The following is a 26,120-nucleotide window of genomic DNA, read 5'->3' on the forward strand; positions in this document are numbered from 1 at the left end:
AAGCAAATGCAACAGATGTCTAAAGGAGCATCATTTACTGATAACTGTAGTAGAAAAATAACACACCCTTTACCCTAGTATATATTTTTCTGAGACTCACAGAAAGTTCAGCTTCCATTCAACCTGTTTTCTGCAGCTGAACAGCTTCTTTCTGTCAGCTTTCAAGAACAGCTTTATGTGCTGAGCTTTGCTATATACCTTAGTGTAGAGATTTTTAATACATAGATGTCCTTAAAAGCATTTTTTTTTCCCCAATAGCTTGGCAGATAATGCTGCAATACTTTATTATACTTGTAGTTTCAATGGGAATGTTCTCTAAAGGCTGGTGGCTCCAGATGATCCGCTGAATGCTGAGCATGGAATTATAATTCAGCAGCATGGGGGAGGGCCATGTTTGCCGTAGCAAACGACAGGGCACTGCTTACTGCATGTTGCTTAATCAGCATGAAACTATTAGCAAATTCTTGCCATCTCAGCTATAATGTACTACTAATAGGTTTGCTTTATTGCATAGGATAGTCAAAAAAGCCTGGAATGTTTTAGTAATTTTAAATAGCATAACACTCTTAATGAAGTTTGACAGCATTTTCTAAACTCCCTCACACTCTATAACAAGAATACCATAAATGCATTCTTGTGTACTAAGTGCTGGTAACTTATTTTTGTCATTTCCTCATGAAGGTTTTCTTACATGAAAGCTTTGGACATACTTTGAAACTCTAATGTGGTATATAAAATAGATTTCTAGCAGCAAAGCATCTGTATAATTAGTCCATTTTAACATACTCTCTTAATTTTGCCAAAGTTTTATATTTGTCAGAAGACTTTGTAAATCTTACTTCAGTTCAAAAAAAACCCTAAACCCTGAACGTTTTTGTGAGGTTTTTCTTTTTTTTTAATAAAAAATTACCTCCCCACCCCCAGTATTTTAGGACATGCCTTGTGATCTGGGGTATACAATGCACAGGGGGGGTTAGTGTGGCCTCTTTCATTCAATCCATCAGCAGTAAGTTTCAGATTCAAATATCCAGCACTAGTCCTCTCTAACTGTTTCTTCTCTGCCTTTTGCTTGAGGCAGTATTAATTTATTCTTGTTATGGCAGTTCAGCTTCTTAATTTTCCTGATAAATCGGTATGGATCTCTATCTAGGGATTGGGACAATTTTCAGTTTTAGTTGTCAGCAGCAAAAAATGGCATTGCATAGCAGAAAGCCGAGTCAATTATTTCAGTTTATTTTACTTTTAATAATTTGTGAATTTGCCTCAGAATCCTGGGAGAAGTGGAAAGGGTCACTGTTTTTCCCTGCTTCCCACCGTGGTATCAGACAGATGGCACAGGTGGTCTGCATGTTGGGCAGGGATATGGAGAAGGCAGCAGGTTCCGATTTTTATTGCAGGGTCTGGTTCACTTACAGATGTGTTCATTCATTTTCATGAAATATTTCTTTTATATCTGAGAGTCTCATCTCAACCTTGGAGCCAGATCTAGAGAGCGGTTTTTACAATCTTAATCTAGCAGTGCTGCTCATAACCAGAATGTCTCTAGCTTGAATGTAGTACTGTATGTGGGAAGACCAGATTCCATCTTTATGATCATTGCATCTTTAGCAGACCCTGTCTAGATTGATCTAACTGTGGCAGCAGGCCTTTGGAGATGGAGCCTTTACTTGAAATAGCCAAATATTTGCATTTCCCTCCTCCCTTATTTCTGGCAGGCTATACCTCTTTGTTTCGGCTTGTCATCCTATAAAAACTTTGTTTGAGAAGGACCTGCAAACAAGAAGGGGGATTTCTATGAAACATTTAACTATCATTAGTTGTTGATACTTGTCTGAAGGAATGAAATCAGCATAGAGAGCTGGAATAAGATTTTTTTACAATTTTTACTTTTGTGTCCTGCTATTACACAGCTGACTTCTACAGCAAACACAGTATTTTATGTTTAACAGATAGTTCCAAGCCTTTAAGGGAGAAATTTCAATTGAGGATGTCAAATGTTAGGTAGTGGCCTAATTTTTTTCTTTTTGAGTTATCAACTCAAAGATGTCACAGTCAAGAATAATTGTAGTGACTTCATAATCTGATTTATACCAGAAGTTGTAGAAAAAGTTACAGTGAAACAGGGAAAATATTTTTGTTGACCATGTCAATTATCAGTCCAATCTATAAATGTTTTCACTTCAATATACCTCCTAAAATGGATGCTTAATAAAAATACATATATCCTGAACTAAGTTATGGGGAACTTGGCTGACATGCTGTGCAGTTTAACATTCCTTCATTTCAGTTTTTGTACCACTGTACAGTTGAAAGTACTAAAGTGGTGCTACTTCCTATTAAGCAGATCTGAGGAGTCAAAGTAAAATATATATTTTATTTTAATTATTGAAAGCTTGATGAGGTGCTAATTCTCAAAGCATCCAATTTATTATTTAAAATAGCTTTTCTATGGAGTGGGTCTGTAACCTCTTTATTCTCATGGTGCTTGACAACTAATCTATATGGCTGCCTTTCAACTGCAGTCATACTAGCTTGGCAGAGGGACTACTTTGTGTTTTTGTGTGTTTTTTTTTTTTCCCCCTTCATCATAGTTTTTAGTTCAATGTTAAGGGTGTTGGGTTGTTTTTTGGTTTGTGGTTTGTTTTTTTTTTTTAACTTGAATTGCTCAATAGTCAGGTAGGACATAAGGGACCACTAGAACTGGTTCTGACACCTCTTTTGTAATGCATGCCAGTGAATATAATACAGTAACTTTCTGTGTGAAACCTATAACTGGAAGAGGGGAGGTATTTGGATTTAGTTTTGGCTTTTGAGGGTGGATGTCTGTGTTGAGAGATTCTGGAGATAGGCTTTGTCCATTGTTGAAGAACCCATTTGTTATTATTCTTTGAACATTCTGGCACATTCTTTTTTAAAAAAGAGTAAGTTTCTAGACCATGTGACACTGCCTTAGTTTCTTCACTGATTATTTAAGATGTGATAGACATACTGTAGACTGTATGCACTGATATTTTGTGGTTCTCAATTAGTGTGGCATGCAATCCACAGTTTGGTTTTTTTTGATCCTAATGGCCACATTAAGATTATATTTGAACTGCAAAAATTACAACTAACTGCCTCTGAACAGATAAATATTGAAGTTTAGGTTGCAAAGCAGTTATGGAGAAGCTTAAAAAAGCCAAGCAAAAGCTCCCAAGCCCAGTTAGCTTGACTTTGCAATTTTGTATTACAAAATGCAACTTGTTTCATCATTTGCTTATGTGCAACTTCTCAGGGAAGACAAATGACTTAACGTTTCCTGTCAGTGCTGCAGCTGTGTAAGTGAACCAGGGGGAAATGGCCACAAGTCTCAGTAAAACTGCTCTTTATTAAACTTGTGGGGTTTGCCATCTGACTCCATAATGTTTTGGTTTGGTCTTTTTTTTTTTTTTAAATTGTACCTGGGAATTGACTTTGTCTCAATTTCTGAGGGCTGTGAAGTAATAATTCCTAGTCAAGGAAGAGTAATTGAAGCACAAGCATCCAGTTGTCTGGCACACTTCAGGATATTGCTTTAGGTGACTTAAATATTGTGCTGGAAAGTTTTTTTTAGTATAGAGGTGATTTCACTGCCTTTGATTGTCTCCAAGCAGAGAAGTGGGTTTGTCCATTATTGAACTTGCCTGCTCTGAAAAATCTATATATTCCAGAAAGCATAGCGTTGTGTATATTTTCCCGTCTGGTTTGTTTTGCATCTTACTAATTTTTTGGGTTAACCTAAAATCTTCACTTTCCTTACTGGTATGTTTCTGAATGTTTTATAACTCTTCTGGGTTGTTACTTATTTTAAGTATTGATATACCCTGGAGGTTTGCAGAGGAGACAAAAATATAGCATCTTTTCTTGCTTAAATTGATTAAGATATTCCCACCATACCTGACCCAGGTTTTGCTACTAAAACTTAGTAATATGCTTTTTTAAAAATTTTGTGAAAAGTTACTCTTCAGCTCTCTGAACAATACACCATTCCTATTTTTCCTAGAGAAAAATAAAATTAAAATTGACAGGCATAGCGGTCCAGCATAATTAAGACTATTAGTCCTTTGTCTCACTACACATTGTTTCATTTGATGACAACTGTGACAAAAGTATCCCTTTTCTTTCTAATTTTGTGAGGTAATATGTTAGATGTAGAGTGATAGGTGCTTTTTTGTGCTTGTCCACACAGACTGGTGGAGGACCTTCAGCATTGCCAGAACTAGTGAAAGCCTCACTGGTAAGTGGGCAACTCACACCCTAGTCTGTGCAATGGCAGAGTTCCCTAGATGTGCCTATTTTGCAGTTATCTTGATTTACCTGTTGCCTGAGATAATAGTCATAAGGAGTAGAGCTTATCATCAAGTTTTACCTTGTATGTGTATCAGCCATCAGTATGATACCTTTTTTTCTGTGGTTGGAAGGGCTTTGGTGGCTGTGAGGAAAATGTGTTATTTTATATTGCATACATGAAGTATTGCATGTGTTTTGTGTTTAAAATATTTTTTCTCAAAATACTAACAAAAATATTTTCTTCAGAGATCATTTTTTTTTCATTCCAAGTGGAGGACTTCAGCTAGTGGGCGAAATTGTATTTCTCTTCACTTTTATCATTCATACCTCCAAGTACAGAACACAGTAGTAGTGACAGGAAGAGCTGTCCTCCTTTAGCTTAGTCTTTGTTATTTTTTGTCAGAGCTACTTGGGGTACTAATTCCTTTGTCATGAGGTCTCTTCTACTTTCAGGTGTGTTCTTTAATGCTCCAATCACTATGGTACTATATTGCTGGGTTTTGTAGGCTGTTGACTTTTCGCATGAAACAAGGACTTAAGCCCAACATTTCAGTTGTGCATGCTTGTACCATAAAACAGTTTCTTACTGTACATTTTTAATAGCTTTCTTCATTTATTATAACTTCAGATGTGAATGTGCTGCTGCTGAGGGTTACAAATGTATGAAGCTATACAAAACCTTGTGAGAGCAATAAAAATAGAGAACAACCCCAACATGGTTTTTTCTCACTGCACAGGGACAGAAGCAAGAATACCAGAAGTGCTATTGGAAGTTGTTGACTAATCTGCACTTAAACCTTCAGGCTCTTGCAACGTTTCATGCCTTGTACCTTGCTTCACTCCATACATAACTTTTTTTTAGATGTAGCCATTTATTTTTTTTTCCCCCCTGTCCCTGGCAGAAACTAACAGCTCTTATTATTGTCTAATTGATTCAGATTTAGATATTTGAAGGTAATTCCTTGTCCCAGGCACCTTTTGTGGTTTAATGATGCAGCTAAACCTCCTTAAGAGCTAACAGGTTCTGGAAGAAAAGGTCCTGTTTTCCTGTCTCTTAAGTCAGTCAGACACTTCAGAGGCATCTCTGACCTTGCGTGACCTGCAAACACCTATAGGGTCTAAAAGTGGGATAGTCTTGTTTGTTTTTTGTTTTTAAAGTCTCAGTGGGGTTAACTTACTGCCATTCTAGTTTTTTTCCATCAGCTTGCTGCAGGGTCACATCAGCATCATGGGGGCAGAGCAGAAGAGAGATGAGATTGCTTCTCTTTGTAGCAGGTGGCCAGTAGACTGTCTTAGCTATATCTTAGAACTGTGTCAGTAGTCTTTTATTTTCTGAAATAAATGAATTTGTGTTTTTTTTCTCGTTTTCTAAACATTGAGTTGTTGGCTGTGTCCTTTGAACTGTGTGCTTTATTAATTTGGTGACATATATTGAATTAGCAAAAGCATTTGCTGAACTTTTGGTATAAGCACAAGTGTCAGTGTGGCTTTTGCCTTTCTGCATGGAGATTCTTTGCTTATGTGCATGGGCAGTTAGGGTAACTAACTCATTTAAATCAGCAAATTACTTTTGGCTTCCCTTTCTGCTAAGGTGAGCAAACCAGTTTTTTCAAAAGGAAAAAAGGCAAAAAAGAGGTGTGGGTGTTTTTTTTTTTTAAGAGTAGATATTTTGGTATGTTAAAAAGAATAGCTGTTTAAATATTTGCCTGAAATGAGAAATAATGGAAACATCGGGACTTCATGTGCACAGACTTATGAATCTCAGGATGTAATTGTTCTTATTTCCCTAACCTTCATCTGGTTTGTTAAAGTATGAATAAGTTACTTGATGAACAGATTTTGTCATAACTTTTCTAGACCTTGGGTGTAAAATTTGAATTTTGATTTGTAGAGATAAGGAGCTAGCACAACAGTATGTAAAATGTGGTTCTTCATATATTTGGAAGTTTATTCAGTTTATAAATTGGGCCATATTGAAATTTGTTTCTCAGATTTTTAATGTAATGTTTATGGAAGTTAATGTAAATAGCTGTACCGGCTGTTTTCTGAGGGGGTTGCCTGTTTATTCTCAAGTGAGACATTCTGTTCAAGGAAACTGCCCACTGGAGATTTGGGACACGTGAGTAGTGCAGTACCTTCGGGAATAGTAGCTGCCAGTAGCAAACTCGGGGAAAGCTCTGAGAAGCAGATGTGGAGGATAGCAGCTGCCTATTAAACTGTGTCAAGTACAGCTGCTTGGCTGTTCAGGAAAGGAGAGATCCTACCGGTTGCGGGATATATTGTAGTTAATGTAGTTTCTGTTAGCTTGCCTTACTAATATTTTAATATCTGATTTTGTACTGTATCATGGTTATGTCCTAGGCCAGTTAGCTGTGTTACACACTGAGGTTTGCTGCCTTAATTTATTCCCATATTTCCAATATACCAGTAAGTGTGCTGATGCATTAGCATTGCTTATACAGTTTGAATACTGGTGATGTTCTGCAGCTGCATATGTTATAAAAAACTTATAAACATTGCAGTTCATAAGCTCAAGAAGATATTTTGAAATTATTCTAAAACCTAACAAAGAAATACTAGCATAACAAATGCTTGCAGAATTTGCTGCCACAAGCAACATTGAGTGAAGCAGAGTTTCACACAGGCAAAATCTGCTTTTACAGCAGAGTAAAAGGACAACAGCTGTAAATTGTGTGGGAGTTCTGCATTTTCTTGTCAAGTGTTTGGAATTAAATACCCTTTCTGACAGAACACAGATTTGATGACTGCTGTGTTTTAGAACTGTCTCTTGCAAATTGTTATTCTTTTTTTTTTTTTTTTTTTAAAAAAACTTAGTATTTGGAAATTGAGCCATTAATATATACATATATAGGGTGTTTAAATTTTTAATGGTTCTGGCTTTTCCCTTCTCTTTTGAATAGTAGAATATTACAGTTTTTGTTCTGCTGAGTCATGGGTTTTTGGTAACTTGCATGGTAATAGTTAGATTTCATTCTCTATGATCAAATAGTACTCAGGCTCTCTTTTAGGCTTTTGAACTTGCCCAGTAATACAACTTAAGTAACTTTTGAGTAACTTGGGAATCTTATCAGAGGTGATGTTTACTTTCCCATCTGCACTTTCCATGGGGGCGTGGCTTTACACTGCTTTGTGTAAGCACCAGACCCTCAAAAGTACACTTAAATGCTTGGGGATCTGTACTTTTGAAGATGTGGAGAAAAAATTGCCATTCAGTTCCAAGTGCCTTAAAACTAATGGAAACTTTTTCTTGACCTTTAAGCTACTGTCAGTTCAAATAACACCATTCTACACACACACACACACACACACACACACCCCCCCCAATTATATCTTATAGAACTGACTTTTTAGACGTGCTATGGTACTATAGTGGTGGCAACATAGAAGTGTTCCATGAAGACGTTAATGCCTTGTTTTAAAAAATACTTCAACCTCTCTGAGGTAAATTAGATATACCTATACATTAATTCAATTAAAACAGTAAATGGCTTGTTAAGTGAGGGCTTTCTAGTACTTCTGAAACTTTAAGAGATTATTCTGCTGTATCAGTTATTCTGCTGTAATGTTTATAAAACAAGTAAAGAACTTGTGTTCTCTGTGCTTCTGAAAAGCAGTAGCTGTTGGCATATTACATGGCAGTTTTCCACTGGAGAAAGCAAGTTATACTTTTCCAATGTTTTATTAGTGTGCTATCTTAGGTTTTTATAGAAAACAATCCTTGAGAGACATCACAAATGATTCGCAACAGCTTTATTCTTCACAAATCTGTATTCAAACATGTACTGCAGGTTTTTGAAATACGTTGCAATTACTGTATTATGTCTGTTGAAAGTATCAGGGTTTTATCTGGTGAAGTAGACAGGGTGAAAAAGGAGTGAAGAAAACTTACTGGCTGACTTTTTCAGTGTTGTTAAATTAGGCCACTCCTAATTGGGGTAAGGTTGCTGTGTAAGCACGTATGAAGTAAAGTGCTTCATATGGTATTTAAATTTCCTACTATAGGAAAAGCAGCTTTGTCTATATCCATGGACAAAAGCTTTTTTATGGAAGGGAGAAGCGAGATTGTGCAAGTGGTGAAGTACAAGTACGGTAAACACTGTCATCTTTGTGCATGTTTTACAAAGGATCCCATTGTAAGATCTTATTTCCGTTTTTTAAAGTATTTGACGTCACTGCTGCAATCCTTCGATCAACTATATACTTTCTTTTATTGCTATAAACTTCCTGAGTTCCTATGTAATAGTTGTGCTCACTGAGATGCTCATGAGCACGACAGAACAGTGAATGGGAAATCTGTAGAGTGTACAAGAAAAAAAAAGATCTTCCATCAGTTTTCTCTGATCGGTCACATACGGTGGATGGTCTGGGAGTATTGTCTCAGGTAATCTGACACAGCCAACTGCTCTCCTCTGTCTCTAGCAGGCCATGAGGTACCAGAGAGCCTGCTGCTACAGCCACTTTCCACTTCTGTTTGTAAGTGCTTGTGAATGTGAGGAAGCAGCCACCTCTTGGCTTTCCATGCTGCAGGATTTTTGCAGTACAGTTTAATGAATCATTGTCTTGATGAATATGAAAAAAAATTAAGTCACTTTGTTTGGGCTACCAAGCAAAGGGAATGTATTTAGTTTTAGAGACTTTTTGCTGCTCAACTAAATTTTTTTTTTTTTTAATTGATAAGGCATTACAATATCACCAGATAAAGATTTCTATTTTCAACAACTTTGGGATTTTTTTTTTTATGTGTGTTATGGGAGAGCTAAAGCAGAAGGGAACTTAAATGGCTGAAATAACACAAGTACATTCTGGCAGAATGTGATGTCCTATGTACTAAGACTCTTTGTGTCATAATTTAGTTTCATAAATCAAAATATTAATAGATGTATTTACATTAAAATATGTATGTAAATAACTCCAGAAATAAAGTAATACCTCAGCCTGTAATTCAGTGTAAGTAAAATGCAAAATTGACCAAAAGATAAATTAGATGCTTAATTTTAATGTTATCAATCTGATGGAAAGTTATTGGCTAGCCATTTAAAAAAAATTACTTTGAGTGTAGCTGCTTAATTTTTAAATGGGACATTTTAAACATTTAACTGTTGAATGGCCTTTATTAGGCATATATATTTGTATGATTTATCTGGGATTTTAAGTCTACATTGCTTTACAATGTCTTTTTTTTTATCACTTTATAATGGCAGATCAGCAAACATGAGAACTTTAGTGCAGTTAGTATTGCACTATTATAGCTTGTCTGAAATTTATACTTAACTATTAACAGGCTTCAAATATTTATTGTCATCTTTCTACCTGTTCCTTAGAGTGAATTATCCAGTTAAAGTTGGAGAAGGTTAGTGCATAAAAAATTGTTTGGGTTCCCATTTCAGTTTGACATGTTAGATTAGTTTGCTAATTTTGAAGTAGTAGAGGACTCGCTGAAAAATTTCCCTTGTGGATTTTTGGGTATTACATTAAGTTTTAAATGTGCCTGAATATGTTAAAATGAAAGGAGGGTGCAGAACATGTTTGTAAAAACATAAGCCAAGAGCAGAAAGAGGAAGGAAGAGATGAGCTAATTATTCCAGCTGAAGCTGTCACTTTGTGAAAATGAAACTGTAGAGTTTTTGAGAAATTTTTTTTATATTATTCCTGTTGAATAAAGCTGGTATTGAAGTCCCAGGCCTTCTGAAAAAGGACAGTGGCAATTCTTTGGCAACAAACTTGGTTGTTTAGGGAACTGGGATGCTTCGTTCCCTGTCTTGGGATGCTGTTGGATGTGCCTGTTCTCTCCCCTTTCTCGGGCTTGCTGCTGCGAAGAGTCGGTATTCTTTTGTTTTCCTTCAGTATAATGATGTTCTTTCTCATTAGTATGGACAATCTGTTGGTTGTAACTTCATAAAGAGTATTAGGATGACATTTGCTTTAAAAATATTTTTTTCATTTTTAGCAGTTAGGTTATCTGAATGGTGCTGCTGAAATGGAAGCTTTTAATTTCAAGTTCATAACACTAAGAAAAGCTGCAAACAGAGGCATGACAACTAGAACAATTTATACGTGAAGGAGGGGAAATCATGTGTGGTAGGTCATGCTTTGCAGGCTACCATAGCAGTTCTTTAAGCAGTTGTTATGATCTAGAAGTTTTGGGTTGGATTAAGTGCTGTGAAAGGAAAAAGGTAATTGCCAGGAATTTCAGTTTCAAGGAAGCTGTTTTCTGCCTTTTAACTGCTGGCATCCTTGATGCAGTGTGTTCTCATTGCATGAAAATAAATCAAAAGTGGTTTTAGGTGGTGGACAGGGAAGAGATCTGTAGTCCTTGTTTCTCCCAGAACTTCAGTCCTATCCTGTTGGAGTGCACTGAACTTTTTTTTAAAGTTTGCTTTAATTTTGAACACTTAAATATTGCCATCTGAAAAAAGCCATTGTATAAGTTAACATTAAAATTTAAGGTATCCTCTGAGAAGCTGATAATGCATTTTGGTAATGAAAAGTACCTTGTGAAGTATAAGTTTGCTTTTAATTCCACTGAGTGGAAGTGTTCAGAGGCCTGATAGTGTATCTGCAGCCTTTGTTGAAAATGTTGACTGTTCATTCATGAATGATTAACAGGTGGTTTTATTTAAAGGTGTGTATCTGCTTCCTACTGTGTCAGTATAAAAACTATCTTCTGAAAAAGTTGTGTGTACAGTCCCTATTTGAAGAATCTTGTGAGTTTGATTCTGGAAACTGTCCAGCCTGCATGAAACTCTCTTCCTTATCCGTTTGCAAGGATTTAGTGCAAGCAGACTTTTCTGTGAGACTGAACTTAAATACAGCAGATTTCTAAAGTAATAAATACAGAGCATTACTGAGCTAGGAAGAGGTCATTATAATAATAAAGTTGTAATAGTACTTAATGGGTTGTACAATTTTCATTCAAGATGTAGCATCATAGAAGTATTTCTGCTTTTTAATTTTTCTTTATCACTTTTCTCGCAAGAGTCCTTCACTGCTCTTAGTAAGAGAAAGCGACACGAAAGTCTGTAATCTGTAACAAATAGAAAAGGAATGTTGAAATGTTTTGAGTACAAGACATTTTGTGTGTGTGTGCACGGGTGTGTTGAAGGACATGTTCTTTTGATTCTGATAGTGAGAAGACAGTTTCTTTTCGTAGATTAAATTCCATGTTTATGAACGTTCAGAGGTTGTTAGTGCAGAAATGAAGCCTAGGGAGTGAAGTTCTAGCTGGAAGTCCTCATGTATGTACAGAGCTGTTTAGTGTTTAGCATTTAAGTTTCCCTTAACTCTGCATGCCTGCTTTTGGGAAAACAGCCATGGAAGTGGTCAGAAACTATTTTGTTCTAGGTAGTGCTTTATCCAAATTTGTACACTGGCAATGAGTAATGGGTTTGGTAAATGAAAAGAATACAGTTAAATTAATAATTAAAGGTTTTTGCAGAACGCTGTCTTAAAACAGTTCTGTGAAATGAAACTGCAAGGTGGTACAGGGCCCGGGAGCTCTACAGGGACATCTAGTGGGACTTGACTCTCTCCCAACCGGGGGGAGGGGGAGCAAGGATTGACCTTCCTGCCAACACCGACGCAGAAAGTACACTGAAGTTAATTTCAGGAATTTTTGAGCTTTCTAAAAGCTGTTTTTCTCATCAACAAACGAGAAATTCTTCACAAAATTAGCCTTGATAAGTTTGGGTTCTCTTAAACTGAGCATTATTGTAGACACAACAACATAGGTCATTGCGTGGCAGAAGGTATGAGGAAGTATTACTGTATGCTACATGGTTATTTAAAATAGTTTCTGATAAGAAAGTTGTATCCCTCAAAGACGTACTTATGAGCTAAACTGTGTGTTGTAGTTAGATTGATGGCTTTGCCTTTTTTGTTTGGTTGGTTTTTTTTGTTTTGCTGAAAGCAGTAACTTAAGGGTGCCTTTAAAAAATTTTGCAGTTCTCCCTGAAAAGTCTGTCAGAAGAGGGAGCAACAAGGAATGAAAGTAGCGGGAAGCTTCATTGGCAGGACAGTCTTGTTTGTTCCAGACAAAAGTTCTGGCTTTCCCTTGAAAACCAGAAATTGGTATATTAAGTTTGGAAGTACTAAGCATTCAGAAGAAAACCACCCATTATGCTTTCATATGCTGTTACTGTTTTAAACTTAACTAGTATGGTGCCCGAGTTATGTTGCAGTAGGCTGTGAGCTTCCAGTATTGACTTAAGACATACGTATCCTCCAGTTTCATCTGGAGTTCTGGTTATAATGCTGAAACCATTGAAAACCTCAGTGTGAAACCTCTGAGCCATATTCCTATGTGTTGCTTGAGAAAATGTTCTCAAAACTGTCAAGGATTCTGTGTCACAGCTTTTTCTATTTGGAAAACGCTTTTATTAATACACAGAACTGTTCTTTTAATAATGGCATTTCATTGTTTTAATTAAAACAAAGAAGCAGCTGGCAAATGCAGGCTGGACAGTAAAGCCTTCTTACTGTGTTGTGTGGAAGAGCAATTTTAGGACAGGAGTGTAGTGCAAGCCAGTGGCCTCCTGCTGCAGCAGCCAAGGCGCTCAATGGTACCACTTTTGCCACTTCCTTGAAATAGAGGAAGAACCTGAAGGTTTGTGATTCCCCTGTGCAGGTGTTTGGTGCTTCAAATTACAAGCCTGGTGGTTTAATGGCGGGATGATTTACATGGAAAATGCAGCTCTGCAGCCTGACTGGGAAATGAATGCAGAAACTGCATTCTTCGATAAAGACACCTCAAGGTTACTCTCCCAGCATCCCGGGGAGTTGAGGTTCATCCCTGAAAGCAGTGAGGCAATACTTTGTTCATAGTAGTGTTCTTTATGCTGTTAGTGCTCTCAAGAGCAACTCTACTAAAGGCAGCTGTTCTACCCTCCTAACAAAAAAAAAACCCCACCAACAAAAACCAAAAACGGGTGGGGGGAGGCAAGATGCAGATAGAAAAAGTCTTTTACTGCTCATCAAGTTTTGTAACAGGTTTTCCTTTGAATTGGTTAGAGGAGGATACTAATTGGTTTTGGCTCTCTGATTTTTGCCAGTGCTGCAATATTTTTTTTCTTCCCCCTTGTGGTTTGCCTTAAACATGCTTGCTAAATCTAGTAAGCTCTGTTTTCTCTTTTAAAAGAGCACAAAACAAGTCCATGCCTGTTTTAATCTCATTAAGTTCCTCTCTAGCTGTTTCCCCTTTTGGTTGTGGATATTGTCCATATTTGGTTCTAGCTATGGTGCAATCAGTTTATATCTGATTGTGTGGTATGATATGCTGTCTTGCCTGAGCAAACCCCAATAATTTATGATTAGATGTGGTCTAGATTAGCAGTTTATTATTTTAATATTTAAAAGTACATTATAAAAGATCTTTTATGTAATGCAGTGTGTTATTTTTTCCTGTGAAAGATGCAACAAGAGGCACAAGGACTTGCCAGCAGCAAAACTTCTGAATTAAAGTCAAGCAGGGGGAAGGGATTGTATAAATTATATAATTCTTTTCTTTAGAGTGCCTAAATATAATGTGCCTTAAGATACATAGATGGCACTGCATTACCAGAAAACTATTCAATTTGATTTAATAACAAGCTGCTCATAATCACAACTCTCATGAAAACACATGCTCTTATATTCTGCATGGTGTGTTTTACATACTTATATTATACTTTAAAAATTGAACATCTGAAAGTGTATTTCCCTCCTGAATACATTAGTGGCTTATTTGAAAGTACTTATGGTTTCCATGAGTGCCGTGGACTTTTAACCATGCTTTCTGCTGGCCTTCACATTAGCAAACTATTTATAAATTAGAAATTGTCACTAGTGCTTTGTTTTCTTGCAGATATTTGTTCTACTTGTGTGCATGTATAGGAATAAAATGTGTATCCACTTAATTTCTATAAGAAGAGAGTGGTAGTCAGAACACTCAGTGGTGTTGCTTGTAACGTTTTTAAATAAGCATCTGTTTGGAAAGGCATACAGGTAAACTGTCCAGGTGTTTTCCAGAGTTGCTTAGTCACAACATTGTGCTCGTCTTTCTGGCTGAACTGTCTGTTTAGATCTTGCTGAGAAGATAAAAGTAGTACTTTACATTCACCATCATCTGTATTAGCAGTGAAGGGGAAAGGTTAGGCAAAGATGGTTCCCCAGCAAAGCGGCATCTCAGAAATGCTACTTTTTGTCTTGAACAAGATCATATTATTTACAGTTCCGGAGCAATACTTGAACAGTAAAGCTTTTCAAATCCACTGTAAGACATAATTATCAGCTGTCATCTAGAGAAATGCTGAAAAATTGTTTCAGTATTACATAAATACAGCTTGTGATATCTACCTTATAGTTAACCACCTAATGTTTTCACACCCCAGCATCTTGTGGCTGTCCTTTGTGCTTTTGTACTTAACAACTAAAAAGGGAGTTTGTTGGTTTGTTTCACTATTGTAATATGTTCTGATTTATAAGGGAGCATTCTAAAATTCATTTGCTCTTTAACGATGCATTTCTTCTCTCAATAGCCAACTACTCCACCAAGCCAAGGGAGGCCTGATTCACCAGTTTATGCTAATTTACAAGAACTGAAAATATCTCAGTCTGCACTTCCGCCACTACCTACAAGTGCTCCAGTCCAAATAAATGGGGAATGGGAAACCCATAAAGATACAACAGGACGCTGTTATTACTACAACAGAGGATCACAAGAACGAACCTGGAAACCTCCGCGGTGGGCCCGAGATGCAAGCATTAATAAAGGGGATTCCCAGAGCCATGCAGATCATGAGGTAGTTCTTCTGAGATCACAAGCAGTGAGACTGTAATGCATATGAATGCTGTTTTGCTGTGGAATTTGGCATCTGAGTTTCGAGGTGTCAAGGAGTTCTTCATTTGGTTTTTTTGTGTCTTCATATGAAGTAGGAAACAATTTGGGTCTTCAGTCGCTTTTGTATACATGAACTGTGTACAAGAGTAGTAAGTTGTAAAAATGGCTTACAGTTCCTCAGCAGGTATTGCAGCTTTTCTTTTAAAGGTGAAGGAAAAGGAAGGTATTTTGAAACTAATAGGACTGTAAATGCTAACAGAATAAGACAACCATTGTAACTTCTCTGGCATGGAGTACGTTCTCTCTTTCCTAGTGTATCTGACATATTTTTGATGGAGAAGTGGGGGAAAAGAGGGGGAGTGTGACAGTGCTTCTAGAAACAGGATTTATAGGGATGTGTTGAAAAAGGCAAGGGGAATTATCTATTTTTATCAATATCAGTTAAATACACAGTAAAACAAAGGCAGGAGATATAAAGGTGTTTACCACTGCTTAGTTAATGCTGTGGCAGTAAATTTAAATATGAGATATTTTTCTGATAGAGGAAAATATTTTTGTAGAGAGAAATTAAGATGGATTTACAGATGGATGTAGAGAACTCCAGAGCTCTGGAGTCAAAAGCAGTCTTAATGGAGTTCCACAGCACTTTCCACCCACATCAAAAACACTGGCATAATTGAAGCTTCCATCAAATTAAAATATATTGATTTTTATTTTAGTAGTTACATTTACACATACTATTAATAGCTCTATATATTCTATGATGCTTTAAAAATGTTTATTTTATAAAAAGGGACAAATGTGACTTCAAACTCAAATTCATGAATTCTTAAAGAGGTGGAATAATCATAGTGAATATAAAACCAAGTTTAGCTGGATAACTTTTTGCAGCATTTTATTTAACCATTTGCTTAGGAGATTTGAATTTAAATACTTTTGATTTCTGCCTTGGATAGCTGTAGAAGAAACTAGGAGAAAGGGCAGCTGAAGGAGCAATATTTTGTTATCAGATCGTATTAACTTTGAGAAAATGCTTTTCTTCATTCTGTGAATAATATCTTAAAGAACAGAAGATGAGAACGTTAAAGGTACCATGTAGAAGCTCTGCCTAGCTAAGTGTCTAGGTCCAAGGGTAGCAAATGCTGATGGGGGAGGAAATCCATCTGTGCTTTTGTCAAATAGCCACAGGAGCTTTTGGCTAAATTACATTCAGGCCATAAACATATTCTTTAGATGTATAAATGGATTTTTTTCATTAGGTAGACCTTTTGCTTTTGCAAAACCTCTTGTCAGTGCTTTGCTGCAGACCTTGCTCAAGAAAGTTGAAGCTTACCATGAAGTTATTTATGTTAAAAGATGATTTGGGCTAATACCTGAGGTGCAGATATATTCTGTGCAGCCAGTTGCTAGGGAGAGCCAGACAGTGGTATGTGTTTATCTGAACTACAGTGGTTCAGATAAAGCAAAGGAATAATTGGGAGATGGATATTACTATTTAAATATGCTCTTGTGTTCAAACAGTACTTAGGTTAATCAGTTTCCTGACTTAAAGAAAGCAAACATTTATCAAGAAATCTGCATATTTCACTTTTATATACCCTTTCCAAATATGTATAATTTAGGTGGATTTCTTCCAAAGCCTATTACAATGTTTAGTTTTAAAATTTAATTGTGGGCTGCTCAAAAACTTAGATTGCTGGAGGCCCTGTTGTAGAAGTGTACCTCTCTGATGGTAGTGCAAGAAACAGGAGAGAAAGGAAAAAGGGACCCTTTCAGTGCTTTTGGTGATGATCTTCATAGCAGCAGTGACATCAGCAAGCATTTAAACAGCCAAAAAGGCTGTGAATGTTTTCTACCTAGCTTTTAGTAAAGCCTTTGACAGTTTCCTCCAGCATTCTCCCGGAGAAACTGGCTGCTCATGGCTTGGATGGGTGTTCTCTTTGCCGGGTAAAATCTGGCTGGGTGGCTGAGCCCAAAGAACTGTGGTGAATGGAGTTAAATCCAGTTGGCAGTTGGTCACAAGTGGTGCTCCCGAGGGCTCAGCACTGGGGTCATTCTATTTAATGTCAGTATCAATGATCTGGACAAGGGGATTGAGTGCACCCTCAGTAAGTTTGCAGATGACACCAATTTGGGTGGGAGTGTTGATCTGCTTGAGGGTGGGAAGTCTCTGCAGAGGGATCTGGGCAGGCTGGATCGATGAGCTGAGGCCAATTGTATGAGGCTCATCAAGGTCGAGTGCCAGGTCCTGTGCTTGGCTCACAACAACCCCATGTAACACCACAGGCTGGGGAAGAGTGGCTGGAAAACTGCCTGGCAGAAAAGGACCTGGGGGTGTTGGTCGACAGTGAGTTGAATATGAGCCAGAAGTGTGCCCAGGTGACCAGAAAGGCTAATAGCATCCTGGCTTGTATCAGAAAGTGTGGCCAGCAGGACTAGGGAAGTGATCGCCCCCCCTGTACTTGGCACTGATGAGGCTGCACCTCCATTACTGTGTTCAGTTTTGGGCCCCTCACTATGAGAAAGACATTGAGGTGCTGAACTGTGTCCAAACAAGGGCAACGAAGCTGGTGAAAGGTCTAGAGAACAAATCCTGTGAGAAGCAGCTGAGAGAGCTGGGGTGGTTTAGTCTGGAGAAAAGAAGTCTTGTGGGAGACCTTATTGTTTTACAACTACCTGAAAGGAGGCTGTAGCAAGGTGGGTGTCAGCCTCTTCTCCCAAGTAACAAGTGATAGGACAAGAGTAAATGGCCTCAAGTTGTGCCAGGGGAGGTTCAGATTGGGTATTAGGAAAAACTTCTTCACCAGAAAGGTTGTCAAGCATTGGAACAGGCTGTTCAGGGGAGTGGTGGAGTCACCATCCGTGGAGGTATTTAGATGTGTAGATGTCGTGCTTAGGGAAACTGGTGGTGAACTTGGCAGTGCTAGCTTAATGGATGGACTCAGTCTTAAAGGTTTTTTCCAACCTAAATGATTCTGTGATTCTATGAAACTTTATTGACACAGGCTAGTGGCAGCAATAGGTAAACTAGAGAAGTGTTCGTGGCTGTCACTTCGGTATCTCTGATGGTCTATTAATTTCTCTCTGGCTCTCCTTTTGCTGGATAAGACTCTTTAGTCTGCATAAGGTGATTTTTTTTTTTTTTTTTTTTTTTTTTTTGAGTAGTAGCTCTTCTTGTAGTAAGTGTAACTGGTTTTCTGTTGTTATCTTTTGTTATTTGTTATGCTTCTTTTCATGGAAGAACAATAATTCATTCTCCCCCATCTGCAAATGATCTGACTTACTCATACTTCTGTACCATGACTTCACCACATGATAGCACATTCAGAAAATTTGATGTTTTAATTTTTTTTATTACCCATAACTTAGCTCAGTTCTGTTTATTTTTGATGCTTGAGTCATCACAGATTGGCCTTCAGATAGTTCTATCTATCATGTTTTCAGTCTTGGTAAGACCAATGGATGATGCATGTTTTGATTCATTTTTAACTAGACACAAGTTTATATTTCCAGTAGCTCAAGTTCCTTAAGTAAATTTGTCCTCTAACTTGGTTATCAAAGTTTGAGTCTTGGGAGATACTCATTGCAAGATCATATCAATCCACTTTCCAGAAGTCATGTGTTGATTTTGAAGCTGCCTTTTTTTCTCCTTTTTTTTGTTTTGTTTTGTTCTGCATTTGGGAACATACTTCACGTTCCACTGTTCGTGTTCAGAGGTCGTAAACAAAAAGGTGAATACTTAAACAAAAATACTTGAAGGTTGAGATCTGAGCCTAGACTACAGCAAAACCCCAAATTTTGTATGATTATGAAGACTTAGAGCAAATATGTCTTAATAATTAGTAAAAAAATAGATTTAATTTATTAAGTTGTTGGCTTTTACACACTAGTCTGAGTTATGCTTATTCCCTTTAGATTCAGTAATAAGGGAGCATATGGAGGAAGGTTAAATGCTGGTTGTATCTGATTTGTCCTCGGAGGAGCTTGTATCATATTGGGTAGCAAAATGGCAAGGTGGTCTAAAAACTTTGAATATTCATATATTCTAATATAGGTGTAATATATTAGAACATGAAGTAGCTTATAGTTGGTCTTAGAAATTTGTGATTAGCAAATTGAATTTATTTGATAATTAAGAAGGGGCAAGACTGTAATTTGTCAAAAGTTGATAGTAACAGTCGTAAGTTATGGCAGTTATTTAGGTGGGGTGGGGGGAGGCAGTGAAGTCCTATTGACAAGGCCTCTAAGAAAGTGTATAAGACTTTGGAATTATAGATAAAATTTTTTGAAAGTAGTGACTTGTTAATGTATTTGAGGAAGGAGTGCTTAAAAATAATTGGAAGAAATTTGTTAGTAAAGGGATTTAATTAAGGTGGACTGTAGAAGGAATGAGATGTCATATCAGAGGAAGACAAACCTCTAATACCTAGCTAGAAGATCATAATGTGAAGTAGAGACCAACAAATTAAACCATCAAGCTGCAGAAGAAGAGCAACAGTATTTCATTGAAATGAAAAATTACATTTAAGACATGTGGCAAGATGCAATTTAATTCTCTGGGTTTTGATTCAAAATAAAGGGCTGCTAGCTTCTTTAATCAATATGCTTTCTTATTATTTTGACTTTTAGAAGTAGAAGTAACTTTCAAGACTGGTTAAGTGATAGAAGAGAGACTGTAACTGTTCCTTTTTTTCTTTTTTTTTTTTAATTAAATGCATGGTGATGAACTGGTCTCTTCCCTTAAGAATCTTCCATGTAAATGAAAAAAAGCCAAAAAAGACAGTAGAAGCTATGATGTGGGGGTCCTTTTCTGTAATTCCATTTAGTGTCACAGCAGAGTTCTTACAAGGTGTAAGGTTGGACAGCTGTCTGCTTAAGATGGCTTTATTTAAGTGTGATAGAGTGTGATTGGGGGTGGGACTCTTTAGAAAAAGCATGGATGATACATAAAAAACATATGGGCAGTTAATACTGAAAAAATGTTGGAAGTTAAACTGAAAGTTACTGAATGTGATTTGACCAGTGTTCTCTAACCCCTGTTGATGCACCTTTAGCAGTTGTTCCTACTAGCTGAGGGACAAGGGAATGCTTTGGATTGGTAAACTTTGTAACAAAGTCAGGAATTGTGTTTAAGTTTAGGTCTGCAAAGGTATGTGAGACTAGTTAAGCCCTGAAGCATCAAGACTGTTACTATGGGCATCTTCCAGATACACATTAACAGACATTTTTACTGAACAACAGTGTTTTTTCTAGAAGGATTTTCATTTTTTAAGTCTTCTGTTTACAGGTTTTATCTGTGTACAGTGTTTCCTTAGTATCAGGAGCTGCTTGGAAGAGGCAAATACAAATGTTACTAGGTCATAATTGCTGTTAATAGTAGTAATAGAAATGTCCAAAATCTACCACTTTGAACGTATGTCAATGCATTTAATATTTAACCATTAAAATATAATGTAAAATTAAACGTGTGATACAATATAGATATCTTCTAAAACAGCAGTTCAGATGGGGCCAATAGCACTCTTATCAACTCCTGAGTCTTAATTCTTCAAGTGTAAAAATGGGACTAAAGACTTTTTATTCCACCACTGGTTAGAAATTGGCTTTTCAGAATTTCATATTACCCCACATGCAAGCGAGGTGGCATTGTTTAATCCATAGTTTACCTGCTTTCATTCTGTAGGCTGTAGAGGATGCTTACATTTTTTTTTTCATGTTACTTTATTAATGACCTGAAAAATTCCCATGGGTTTTGCTATGCTTGGTAAGCTGGCTCATGTCAGTGTAGGGAGTTCGTCACAAAAGTGGTAAGGTACTCAGAAGGTAACACCAAAAACCTATGTAATAATAATTTGGAAATGTCACTAAACATATAGTGTCTGTCTAAAAACCACTGGTTTTTAAAAACTGATGAGTTTCTGATACCGCGATTTTTTTGGTAAGATTTAAGTTTTTCAGGAGAGGGTTTTTTTTAGTTTAAAATTGAAATTCTGCCTCTCTCCTGCTTTTTAGTTTTCCTCAAAACCCTTATACTTTTGTTATTGAACCTTAGTCTATATTTAACTGTTGTAATTTCTGAACAGCAGGATGTATTCCCTCTTAGGTGTTATGCCTCCAAATAGCTGAGGATCCAAGATAGTGTGAAAGGGAATCTGCACTGAATTCCTTAGGAGACTGTGGCATAGAGATATTGTTGTGGGAGATGAATGCAGGGAGATTTTTTTTAATGCACAGAATGGGTGCTTTGAATAATACTACAGTATGTTAGCAAGGAGACGAACAAGGTGTATGGGGGAATAGCGATTGTTTCTGTGTGTGCAAAAATCTTTCTTCTACTTTACCTGTCAAACTTGTTCCTTACATTATAATTCACTTATCCCTTCAGAAAATAATCTTACACCTCAGCTAGCTGTGCACGGTAGAAAGCCTTGCTTTTGAGTTGTTCATTGTCACACTCAGAGTTGGAAAGAGGAGTGTGGAAATCCCTAATATTTCAGAATGCATTGCACAAGTACTGTAAAGTGCTGGGACCTACAAAGGTGCAAGTGGAGTTTCAAGTTGTCCTTAACGATTACTGTATTTCCAGATACTATTTGGGAAGGGAAGAAAAGGATTTAGGTATGGAAGTTGGGATGTTGCCAGAAAACCGAGGTAGCAGTTCTCCCATTTTTTTTTGAGGCAATGCAGATTACTAAAGCTAACTCTCTTCATCATGCAGAAATGTAAAGTTGTGGAAATAAAATTTAGAGTGGAAAAAAAAATTGGAATTTAAATGAGGAGCTGAAATCTGGTATAGTAGAAGCTTAAAAAACCCTGTATCAGTATAAGCCAGTTGTTCTGAAAATACTTTGAAATATTTCTGTTCTGTAAAAATGCATCTCTTAATCTCTGACATAAGATAAAAAATGTGAACTCCCTGCATTTATTATTATTCTATTTTTAGTGAAATAATCTTTGATCTTTCAGATTTTAAAGCACTTTCCTTCTCAAAACTGCCTTGTATGTTTCTGACTACTTGTAGCATCTTTCATCAGAAGAAAACGACCACAGTTCTTGTTACAGCCAGTCAGATAGTCAGTATGGTTCTCCTCCAAAGGGTTGGTCAGAAGAGTTGGATGAACATGGTCAAACCTTATATACCAATGACTATACTAATGAAAAGGTACTTTTTCCTTCTTCTCATCACATTCTAAGTCTTTTCCACTAATTCACTGTTAGAAATGCAGACTTCATTTCTAGAAGTGAAAAGCATACCAAAGCTATACCAACTTTTGTTTTTTAAATACGCGTGAAACTTTAGCAACTGAACTGCCTTTAAAAAATTTTTTTTGTATGTTCTTTAATATGTAGGAAAAGTGTTCTTATTTCTGGTTGGATATCAGATTATATTAAATGAACATACTGTGTATAATTTTTTAAATCCTGCCTTCCCCCATCCTCTTGGTTACACTTCAGGAATGAACTTCATACCAGTATAATGTTTTTCTTACTGTCTTTTAGAAGGTGTTCTTGTTCACATAGGCCTTCCAGTTAAGATGGTTTCAAACTGAAAATAATGCTGCTTTATCAGTTTCATTCTTTACTTTACTAGAGATTTTCAGTACTGATTTCAGATGTAGACGAACTTCTTAATTAAACTACAGTGTTATCAGCAGATTTATGTTCTATTCTAATTACTTAATTGCTACTGACGACCTACTGTGATTCTGGGCATGTCATAAAAATGTCTCCCACATAAGATTAATAACAGTGTTTATATTTGTAAAGCAGTCCATTTTTTTTAATTGTTCACTAAAGTTGCATTTTGTTTTTCTTAACTCAAAAAGTGTTAATTGAAACAGCAGTTTGTTTATTGTATTATAGCACCACCTCTTTTCCAGTTGATATATGCAAGTTTTTTTAAAAGTTTTTAAATAATTGAGTTTTATGTCAGTTTTGGAATTTTATCCTGCTTAATCTATTTCTGCTAGCCATCTGTAGAACACATACCTGTGATTTGGCAAATAGGCAAACTTTTTTTTGATTGTGATAGGAAACAGGGTTTCCTATCACAAACAGTTTATTGGAAGGCAGTCTTGTGAAACCTGCTTGACCCAGGAGCCTTACTGTGAGTGTTTTTGTGCCTATTTTTTGTGATCATATTGTAGACTTTTGTTCATTACAGTTCTTCACTTTCTGTGTAACTAGTAACAGTTGGCATAGCTTTACCTCTTTGATTGTGGGAGTTGCTTATAGAGGTTACAGAAATTGTATTCTTCATGATTAGGAACTGCATCTCATGTTCCTGTTGATGTTTTAAAAATGAAGTTGTTCAACAAGTGCAATTATCCCTTAGATTATCAGCAGTTGCTGGCTGAGCTGTAATTCTGTAATTTTATGTATAAAATCCTTATGCTGATCTGATGCAAAGATTGTCCTTCCTTAAACTGATGCCATCATGTTTTCAAGATTGAGATGTGCCAACTTCAGAAATATGTTTTTCACAATTTTTTGTGTGATATTGCAGGACTGTTTTCTGAGTAGTTACAGAAGGAAAAAGTATCAGCGATCCTAATTCAGGAAGCTGAAAACCATGATGCTGTCATTGCTAATTAACCTTGGTTAGTTAATGGAGGTTGTATGCTAGACACTGCTGAAGCGGATGGCACTTCATTAAAAATTAACTTTAAATCCCAAGTATCAGAGATTTACTATGTTACGACTGTCACTCTGATTACATTTTCTGTGATCACATTTCTTTCTGCAGTGGATAAAACACGCAGATGAACAAGGCAGACCATACTACTACAGTGCTGATGGTTCCCGATCAGAATGGGAGTTACCTAAGGTGAGTGACCTAAAAAAGAAACTTCGACAACTTTGGGCTTTTCCATCCTCCTCAATAAATGTTCTATGGGACTTTTAATGGGAGTTATTCACAACAAGAGGACATATATATTGCACTTTGTTATTTCTTGCATTTTTGTGGAATTTCTGATTGTGAAGAGAAAAAAATATACTCAAGGACATAAAAAATATGTATGTAACTATTGAGATGTCAGAGAAGATCATCTATTTCCGCTGAACTGAGCTTTTCATGTAAGGCAACAGAATAATATCTGTGATTTGGCTGTGGTAAAGGAAACCTCTGTAGGAAAAAAGAAATTTTTTTTGCTACAAAATTTTCCAGAGAAACTGTAGTATATATTTAGTACCCTCCAAATATATGCTTATAGAGACAGGTGTTGAAAAACAAAAGTTTCAGCAGAGTTCTGTGGTATCTTTGAGAACAGTTTTACCAGAAGTGTGTTCAGGTATTTATTAATCTTGTAAAATGAAAACAGAAATTTGTAGGGAAGTGACAGAGCTAGAGAAACTTGGTAGTCTGAGGATGTACCTAATATTATTTCATTCTCATTTTCACTTTGAAAAACTATAGGACATTTGTAATAATGGTGTAGTTGTATAAGTCTTTCCTGGTATTAGGATATTTGTTCAATATTATGTAGTCAGGTGACCATAAAAAAGTTTCAGCTAAGAAGGAGCATGTTTCTTGATCATTGTTTCATCAGTCCAAAAATTGGTGTCCTAAGTCACTTCCACTTACAAAGGAGCAACCTTAGTAGATAGTGCTTTCATAATGTTTGTGAGAAAATATTTACACTGAAATTTATGAATGAAGCTATAAACTAGCTTGTTTTGTTATGTCAGTAAAAGAACTTGTATCTCAGTCACTGAAGAGTTGAGTTAGCTTTGTGAACTTTCCCACATTGGTCTGATGTGTTAGATAAACTTTGTAACATACATAAACCTAACAATATAATCTGTAGCTATTGGTTTTAGAAGATACTTAGCTATTGATTAGCTATTAGATTAATTAGTAGTCTGAAAATCTGCTAGACCAGATTTTACCAGCAGCAATTGTTAGTTCAGTATGTATAATTGAAGTTAATTTTGGGGAATAATGTCTTTGGCACTTCATTCTATGACTTCTGCAATGCAGAAACTTTTGACTGTGAAGAAGTTGCTTTCCACTAAAATAGATAGGGTTTGGATTAGCAAACTAAATTTGGCTTTAATCCAACTATAATTTTTATATATATATATATATATATATATATAGTAAATCACAAAAATAATCCAGAACTGTTACCTGAGGTATATTAGCATAAAGGAATGGGATTTAATGTTTGTGTGTTAGTGCATGATATTCTAGTGGTTCTAAACAAATATCTGAGCTCCACTGTATTAATAGCTACCTACAGAATGAAACATAGCCTCTCTGAGTTTGTGATTTGATAATATTTTCAAATCATCATGTCTTGCTGTTACAAATTTTCCTTGGAAATTTCTCATTTGGGCAGAATGTACTCTTTAATTCCGTCTTGAAACTAGTAAATCTTGGGTAGCAGCAAATGTAAGGTTAACAGAAATAAATGAGCAATTGACTCTTGGATTCACAGTCCAAGAACCTATGTATTTCCAGAAAATCTTAGCTTTTAACTTTTAATGCTGTGGAATAGATTAAATATTTCAGCCAAGGATTTAGCTGGTTCCTATAACTATATATCTGAAGAACATAACAGCAGAAATGTTACATTTCTGAATAACTGAATGACTGACCATTAGTCTATTGAAAATCTTGCTGAAGATGGTTCCAGAAGTGTTCAGGAACAAATGAATTGGAAAGATAACATAGAGTGCAGAACTGCTGTGAAAAAAAAAAATCTATGTTGAAAAGAATAGAAAGACTTCATTGTAACTCTTGTTTATATGAAAATTAAGTTACTAGGGAAGAAACTCTACTCTTGGCGTTTTGGTTTTGTGTTTTTTTTTTTTTTCCCCTCCAGTGTATTTAGTTCAAATACTGCCTTCCAAAATTTGCTGTGAAATAAAGTGATGGAATAGCGTAGTCATGTAGTGCTGTTAAACCAGAAAAAGAAGAGAATTCTTTTGTTACATGGTTCTTTATAATCTGGACTTCATTAGAACTAAAAAT

The 26,120-nt window shown here is 36.3% G+C and overlaps 1 protein-coding gene across 5 annotated transcripts in view; it reads left to right on the top strand.

Moving 5' to 3' along the window:
- Positions 1-26,120, top strand: part of ARHGAP12 (Rho GTPase activating protein 12) — an 80,639-nt gene that overhangs the window by 19,287 nt on the left and 35,232 nt on the right. For 3 of the 5 annotated variants that reach the window (XM_074900023.1, XM_074900025.1, XM_074900026.1), the window contains exons 3-5: positions 14,841-15,104; positions 22,164-22,304; positions 23,889-23,969. In XM_074900023.1, coding sequence (XP_074756124.1) covers positions 14,841-15,104; positions 22,164-22,304; positions 23,889-23,969 — 486 coding nt within the window. The remainder of the gene's footprint in view (positions 1-14,840; positions 15,105-22,163; positions 22,305-23,888; positions 23,970-26,120) is intronic. The other 2 variants (XM_074900027.1, XM_074900028.1) reach the window with 2 other exon arrangements.

Source organism: Athene noctua, chromosome 2, assembly GCF_965140245.1.
Source record: "Athene noctua chromosome 2, bAthNoc1.hap1.1, whole genome shotgun sequence".
In the NCBI taxonomy this organism is placed as follows: domain Eukaryota; kingdom Metazoa; phylum Chordata; class Aves; order Strigiformes; family Strigidae; genus Athene; species Athene noctua.